At 38.0% G+C, this 8,601-nt stretch overlaps 1 protein-coding gene across 1 annotated transcript in view; it reads left to right on the top strand.

Moving 5' to 3' along the window:
- The window catches only part of RASEF (RAS and EF-hand domain containing), a 75,989-nt gene that overhangs the window by 40,337 nt on the left and 27,051 nt on the right, over positions 1–8,601 (top strand). The window contains exons 8-10 of the mRNA XM_019517410.1: positions 1,114–1,198; positions 3,297–3,388; positions 6,998–7,232. Coding sequence (XP_019372955.1) covers positions 1,114–1,198; positions 3,297–3,388; positions 6,998–7,232 — 412 coding nt within the window. The remainder of the gene's footprint in view (positions 1–1,113; positions 1,199–3,296; positions 3,389–6,997; positions 7,233–8,601) is intronic.

The following is an 8,601-nucleotide window of genomic DNA, read 5'->3' on the forward strand; positions in this document are numbered from 1 at the left end:
CCTAATGAGAATGGGGTGAGAGACAGTATCAAAAGCCTTCCTGAAGTCTAGGAAAACTATATCCACACCCTCCCTGACACCCCACTTACACACACATATACACACATACACTCACACCCCCTACATCTCACCCCTGCACACAAATCCTATACTCACCCACCAGTGCCTTCCCACACCCTGTACCCCCTCGCAATATACAAGAATAAGACTTCATTTTGAGTTATTATGCAATCACCTCTATATACATGGTGCAAACACATATCAAGACTAAAATATTTAAAAAAATAAAATTAAAATATATTACTGTGGATTTTTGATTTTTTAGTATATAACTTTTTTTTCTGGTTCCACCATGGCAAAACCCCTTCCCAAAAGGAGTGCTTCTAGTGGCAAAGGTCAAGGGTTAAGGGGCAGAATTTCAGGTCCTAAAATGGTGACCAGGGGGCAAGGTGCCTGTTAAGGGGTGGGGCCACCCTTGCAGCTGTTGATAGCTCACCAAAACTCGTTAAGCAGCCCTCCAGCCAAAATAATTTTCCACCTCTCTTCTAAGGTCTACACTACAGGAGTTCTCTTCTGTTAAGAGCTCTGTACAAAAATTTCACTTAAAAAACCCAACTAGTTGTCATACATGGAAATGGGTAAAACATGATATAAAGATACCTAGTAAAATAGAAGACTCTAACTCTTCCTTAATTTATCATGTTATTTAATACATGCCCAACTTGCATATGTGTAGTACTGTAGACAAATTAGAGAAGGGTCAAGGGTCAAAACTAGGGAATGTACAAGTGTTTCTTCCTATTAAAGTAAGGGACCATAAAAGCAGCTTAATAAAATCCCACACTGTGGCCCCATGGAAATGCTGGGGCTACAGAAAAATGGTCACTTTCATTTACATGGTGCAGATTCATTTGCCTGTGTACAATAACAACTTCTAGACTACTGCTAGTTCTTTGTTTTAGTTTCTTTTTAAAAAAAAACAAAAAACATTATGATTCCATTATATGGAAGCTGGATATGACAAAATAGAACTGGCAAAACCATCTAGAATTTTCTTTAACTTATCCTATTACAGTTTTGTATGAAGACCACTTTTCCCTGTTTGATTTTTAGATTAGCTAACAGAAAATTACATGACAGCAATGATGGCTTAAGGAGTGCACTAGAAAACAGTTTCAGCAAGCACAACAGAGCACTGGTATGTGGTATAATTTTCTAATGTTACAGAAATTATGTAATGGATTGTTAAAGAATAATTATATAATAATATTATAGAAATCATATAATCCTTGTGTAACTTCAGAAACCTCCAGTGGCTTCAGCTGACAATAGATTTTGGCTCAGTGCCTTCTGACATGGCCTTTTCTTTTCTGTATATCCCAAATGTGTATATATTGTATAAACCAAAATTTGAAAAGAATCTTAAGTTTCCTTTGTCCTAAAATTAATATATTCACATTGGAACTTTCTGATACTCTTTTGTCCAAAACAAATCGCCAAAGATTTCCCACAACATGAATGGTAGTTTTCCCATTTCTCTTTATTGAAAATGTTTAGGACTCTCACAGTATTTCACTGAAATGCAAGGAAAATTGAAATATTAGGCTGAGCCTTGAGGCTTTATTGCTTTGTACAGACAGCCCATGTAGTTACAAGGACCTCTGTCGGATCTTCTCTAAGATACCAGATGCACTGCAATTGCCAAAGTTGTAGCAATAGTAAAGTTAAATGTGTGTATACAGGAGGGAAGGGACACCCCCCCCCCCCCCGGGGTTTGTCACTTTTGCTAGATTGGAAAAAGAAAATCCGTTCAGATGCCAAAGTTGGTAATCAGCCTAGTCCTTGGCATGATCAGAGGGGTGGGAAGATTGCAGTCAAATTAAGGCATACACAATTGTTTGCTGCCTGAGCAGGATAGTCATATTGACATGCTCTTCCCTTCAGGGCTAGATAAAAGCCTATCACTTGGTCCCAGTCCCAGCTCCATCTAATTGCAGTAACAGTATAAAGTACTGGATGCTAGGGTCTTTGCCCAAATTCAATATACTCCACAGATGCCTTGTAGCATAAAGAAAGGGGGATGGGTATTAAAGAAGAGCAGAGCAACAGCCCCAACACAATGAAAGCCAGGAGGAGGGGAGAAGAAAGGAAAGAAAACAAGGTGTGTATGAAAGACTCTCACCTGCTCCCAGTTTGGATATCTTTCCCTGGTACCAGCTGGTGTCTCCACGACAGGTTTCCCTTGCTTTATCCTGTACATGAATTCTTGGAAAATGACACACAACTCAAATTTGCATAAAGGGAACCCACTTTGCAATGTAACAAATAGGGATACGTTCCAAGACTTCAACTGTACTGATCCCCAGACCCATTTCTACCACTTTTACAAGGCAATTTTGGTACTCGTCAACAGCAGACAGTACAAACAAGCACAGGGCACTATCATAATAGGGATGGCAACTAGAGAAACATGTGTCGCAGAAAACAAGTGAGGAACGCAGATCCACACAAGAGCCTGTATTTTGGTTCACGTCACTCCCACAATCCACCACACAAAGCAACCGACTGTGGGCTTCCACCACACCGATTGCATAATAGTGAATTTACTTTGCATGTAATGAGTTTCTGGTATAAAAAGGGTCGTTGCATAAGAGCAAATTCACACATACAGAACCTGCATAAAGCAAGGGAAGCTTGTATACTCGATTCCGTCAAAGCCATGTGCTGGCTGGCAAAATGAACATTTGTAGTAGCACAGATATTGAGTGATTAAACTTTGTTATGAAAAATTCTCCTTACATTTATACATGGAAATTTATAACTTGAGAGTATTTAAATGATATTGACCATTTCCTTTCTCACCTCAACCATCTTCATGCTCTAAGAAATGCTTATTCCAAAATGATGAGAGAAATATTTTGCCATTCCTTGAACTACTTTTCTAAAACAGTGTGTTATAGTTCATGGGATAATGCCACTTAGGCAGGCGGCACTGTCATAGTCACCAGCTCCTATGTGCACAAAAAAATCTCATTATTTTATTGCTGGTGAATGAGGAGCAACAAATCCAAACCTTGACCCATGTGGAAGAGTTTAAATATTGTGCTTAATGTCCCTGTTGATACCCAGTTTTGTTTTAAAGGATGACATTTATTTGAAAAGAAAAAGTAGCATATGCATAATTAACATACAGCAGTCTTATAAGGATTATATTCCCCTATTTAACAAACCCCTTTCCCCAAGGTTGCATAAGAAAACAGTTTCTTACAGATCTTTCTACATTTGTTTTATTTCAGCGGTTTGCAAACACCTCCCCAGGGGGTACGATTTCTAGAAGCAGTCCCAAATGTAATGGTGGCCAGTCTCCACAGAATCCACAGTATGACAGGTAGGCCATCTTGTTTTTACCCAGATTATAACTTCAAAAAATGTTGGACTATTATTGCATGCGTCTAAGGAGAGCTAAACAACTAATGCAAAATAATAGAATAAAAACCCTGTGTTATGCTAACAACGCTGACAAAATAAATTGAGCAAATTCAGTTGTCATTCTCAAGTGAAACAAGCTTTTACCAAAATGAATCCATAAAATATAAATCTATTCAGTATCATTATTGTTTTTGCTGTGTCTTGGTAAGGCAAACCTTCCTATGCTGAAAGCAGATGCAACATATTCTTTCACATTGGACTTGCTGTAGATTTTGCAACAGGTACTGTAGATTTTGCAATATAACTCATCTGAACATTAGATTTGCTGAGTTTAGGGGAGGAAGGAATTAAGTCTATTTTAAGACTCATAAGGACATCTTTCTCTGAGAAGATATTTTCTAATATCTTTTATTCTGTCCCATCTAGTGCATTATATTTGAAGTAGAAAAATGGGCCTCCAGAAGTAAATGTGTGTGCCAGGATAAAGCTTATTTCTACCAGGCAGGACTAGAGAGTACAGTGCTTCAGTCATACCCCTCTTTGATTCCTGCTTCACCACAAGTTTAAAACAAACTGCCTGGCAATGGCAGCAGTGAGGGAGTTATTTGACTACATGCCTCACTATAACCTACCCGATTCCTTCTAAACTCTTCATTCCACAGGTGTTAATGACACACTGTCTTTTTTTAAAATGGTCTTAATGGGCATTTATACACATTCTCTGGGAGTGGATGGAGACGGGGTGCTTTAATTAGCATGGATCCGAGAGGCGCTTTAATAAATGCGCCTGGAGCATCTCATATATCAGTGTCCCTGCGCTGAAAAATGGTGGTGGGGACACTTTAACTAAAGCTCGAGCTTTAGCTAAAACAATTAGACGAGCTTTAGTTAAAGTAACCCTGCTGCTGTTTTTCAGCATGGGGATGCTGATACACTGATTCTGCTGGAGTGCAGTCATTACCAAGCTCCTGCAGGCTTGATTAATTGGGTCTTCTCCAACACGCTGTAATTACAGCATGTTGGGGCAGCTTCGCCGCTCATGCATAGGTGCCCAATGTTCCACTAATCAGGTTCTTCTTTCTTCTGCAATTTTTCTGCCTGTTAGTTGCTACTGGTATGGAGTTCCTATTGCAGACTGTTTTTAAGTCTAACTAAAAACACTAACACAGGTGTGGAAACATTTAACATAGGTAAACTTTTAAAGTCTGTTCTGGAAATAACTTTCAGTGAAACGTTGGATGCACTGCCAAGGAGCTCAAGACAGCTAGATATTGTTTTTGTCTTTTAGATTACTGTAAAAGAAATGTACATTTAATTCTACTGATTACAGGACTAAAGAAACAAAATCTTTTGATTTATTTTTGCCTAGGTAGTTGTGGGTTTTTTTAACACTTAATGTCTGATATAGCAAATTAGTGCACATTGTAATAGTTATATTTGTTTTTGCTTCAATCTCAAACTGAACAATATAGCTGAGGCTCCTAGCATATTAGTACAGCTTCTAGTTTCTTTTTACCTGAAGAAAAATGTGTTATCACCACACCAGTCTCACCCTCTTTCCCCCCCTCTTTGCCCCGCTTTTCAAAGTCCTATATCCACCCCTGCTACTAGGTATAAATTAGCAGTATCCAGGTACAAAGAGAGAAAGATCAAAATGAACTTTCAGTTTTACTTCGGGACTTTGTTAGCCAGTTGAATAATCAGAAATCCTAGTTTAGATTCTAACCTTGGTTTTAAATGTATATTAAATTTATATACGTAATTGCATTCTTTATTTTCTATCAGTGTAGCACTTCATAGGCTAAATTGCCTTAAAAATGCGTGGAATTCCCAGCACTGAATCCATGCTTCAATGACTTTGAAAATTGACTAATATAGTCTTTTATTTCAGGGTATGCCCAATCATCTTAACTTTATTACAGTATTCTCCCTTTTTTCATATGTCAGTTATTTGCTGTAGGCTAGAGAGTGTATGAATATAAATAGCTTGAGTACTGTTCTATTCCAAAACTAAGATTGTGTTCATTTATATGAACGCTCGTTACCTTGGAAGCATGGAAATAGAAAATTTTGAATATTGTTGCAACAAAAAAATACTTTCTATAACATTGTTGGTTGGCCAGCAGTGGATGGAAGTTATATTAGAGTTCACAATAGTCTCAAAACCCCACAAATCCCAAGGAATAGACACTCCAGGCCCACAGAAGCTACCTTGCTATTCTGAACGGTGTTTGGAGTGCTCAGGTCCACTGCTAATACAAGTTCACAAAGAACAGTGCTGCCATTGTTTGTCAACTATAACCAGACTGTGCTCCATCTCTACTCTCATAGGATAAAGCAAGGTTGACTGCTTTTCTTGCTTTACTACTTCCATATTGTCAGGCCAGGCCTCTCGGTCTGCTGTCTGGTACCATGTAGACCAGTACAGCCTGTTCCATGGTTGGATTGTCGGCAACTAAATTGGAGTCCCCACCTGACTAACCCAGGTGAGGAGGGTGTGTGGACACCCAGCAGGAAAAAAAGACCTGTCAAAGGGTGGGTGAGTTCTCTGAGAGTCAGTGGCCATCTGTACCTGGACAGAGGGTGGGTGCCACCAGGTCACTTTGCCTGAAGAATCACCTGTGATGCAAAGTAACTCATCTAACTTCACACAGAGTGGAGGAGGGTTGTTATGGTAGCTGAGATACGCCAATAGTCGCATCTTGGGACTGACTTGACACTACTTTCAGGCATTTTCAGGTAGTTTGATTTGTGCCAGTTAGTTCCTTGCTATAGAGGGGAAGGATAGAAGCTACAGACCATAACACCTTATTTTTAGATTGTCTCCTTCTCCCTCTCCATCTCTCTTTTCCTGTTCCCTTGTTGTGCAAATTAATTTTAAATGTACATACAGTAAGTGCCTCTCTGATAGTGTAACACTGCTGCCACTGGCATTTGGTTAAACATGCTGTTTTCGCCTATGGCACCAAAAACAAAAACGGCTTCGGAACGGAGAAAAACTGTCAAGCATGTACTTTCCTAAAACTACAGTGTTCTATAAAGGCCATTTCATTGTAATCAAACAAGTTTTTCTCATTTCTACTCCTCCTGTTTCTGAGCTTGTGATCTCTGCTGTCCTGCTTTTTTTTTTTGTATTCATAATTGTTATTTATTGATTTGCACACATCTGGGAGATAAAGCCTAGATATATCTATTTACATCAGATACAAGTATACGGAAGTTATTTTCTACATCAAGGAAGGGGCTAACATTCATTAAACCATCGGTACTGTATAGATGTTTTCTCCCTTTAATATTTTCCATGTTGTAATGTTTAAGGAGTTTTTTAAAGATCTATTTTTTTAATTATGACTAAAGTGATGTACCAGACCCAGAATGTATAGGCATTATGGTGACAATTTTTACATGCTATCAGATATCTTTTGACTGGAAATTAAAAAATAGTGGACAGTGGAATCTGTTTTAATGTGTAGTTGACATTTGTCATGTTCACCATTCCAACATGTCTTTGTTTTGCTAGGGAATGTCATCTCAAAATAATGCATGTCTTCCCTATTTTTGTCATCAGATCATCTCATTCTTCCTACGTGGATGAGGATTATGATTCTTTAGCCCTTTGTGACCCTATGCAGAGGATAAACTGTGAGGTTGACAGCTTACCTGAGAGCTGGTTTGACAGTGGTTTGTCTACCTTGAGAGACTCAAATGAGTATGATTCAGAAGTGGAATACAGGCATCAAAGAAATTTTCAAAGGTCACAATGCACACAGGAAGGCTTTGGTGGTGACGCTTCTGATACAGATGTAAGCTTCAGACTTATTGTATTTCTGAGACCTTTGGTTGGCAGCAAAATTAGCCTCTTTTTGTAAAGTGAAGTCAATCTTTGTACCTAGGTCAGAAGAAGCTGCATTGTCTTTTTCTGGGTTATAAGCATTAAAATAGAATTTTCAAGAATTTTTTTTGTTCAGTGCTTTTTTAGTGACTTTTGTGTTTTTATTTATGAGGCGATTTTTTATTTTTAAAGTTAATTTAATTTTCCATTTTTTCACATTGTTTTGTTATGCTAAATGTTTTATTACTGAAATCTTTTGCTTTGTTACGTTTGGAAACCAACTGGATGTTACAGTGTTGTTTTTATGAGTACTGGGCATTGGGCAGTGATTGTTTCTGAAAGCATTATTTTGGAGAAAAGATCATGGATACCTAAGAAGTATGGAGGCAGAAAATAGGTTTTAGGCCTATCTCTAGTATCAACAACATCTTTTACCAGGTGACTTCTCAAACATTAGAGGTATATGGGAACTGCTTTGAAGTTGACAAGTGTTCTATTTGTCCAATTTGTCCTGCAGCAGGTGGGTGTTGTCCTCTTGAATTCTGGGATAGATATTTGCAGCAGCAAATGCTGGCTTCTATGAGATAGGGTCAGAAAAAAATTCTGACAGTATTTTCTTCACTGGGAATTGCCAGTTTGCTAATAGTGAAATATCCTGGGGAGATAGCTCCATTTCAACAGTGTACAGATGAAAGGCCCTTTACCAGGCAGACTCTTGTCAGAAACCTGCCTGGCTTCTGACCCAGCTTCTTTTTAGACAGGTCTACCAGGACTTTCAGAGATCTCTGTTCCTACACCACAGCACCACAGGCTCCGGGGCTTCTGGGGTCTGTAGTTCCATTCTCTTTTGCAGAGAACATAATTTTTGTTTCAAATAAAGATGAACCAAATCTTACTACATAAACAAGTGCTATGAAACAGAATTCTGTTTCTCTTTTCAGCTCTTGCAGCTACTATAATTAAGAGTTTAGACAAATACATTTTGCGGGCTAGAAAACTAAAGATTACCATTCACATATGTTGTTTTCTTGAATACGAATCGTATAACCAACAATCAACTATAAGAGTGGTGCAGATCCATTTTGTCCCATCTTCATTTCAAATAATTTTTTAAATATAGCCTTTTTAAAATATATAGCCTTTTAAATATAGCCTTTTTAAATATAGCCTTTTTAAAATATAGCCTATTTTTTAAATATAGCCTTCACTTCCAGAAAGATTTTTTTTAAAAATTTAAATGCAACAAAAAGTGTAATATTTTCTCGAACTTTCAGGTACCAGAGATTAGAGATGAAGAAGCTTATAGTCCTGACAACGGCAGTTCAGTATTAGACTGGAAA

This window comes from Gavialis gangeticus, unplaced genomic scaffold (assembly GCF_001723915.1).
Source record: "Gavialis gangeticus isolate Ggan-Ray unplaced genomic scaffold, GavGan_comp1, whole genome shotgun sequence".
Lineage (NCBI taxonomy): Eukaryota > Metazoa > Chordata > Crocodylia > Gavialidae > Gavialis > Gavialis gangeticus.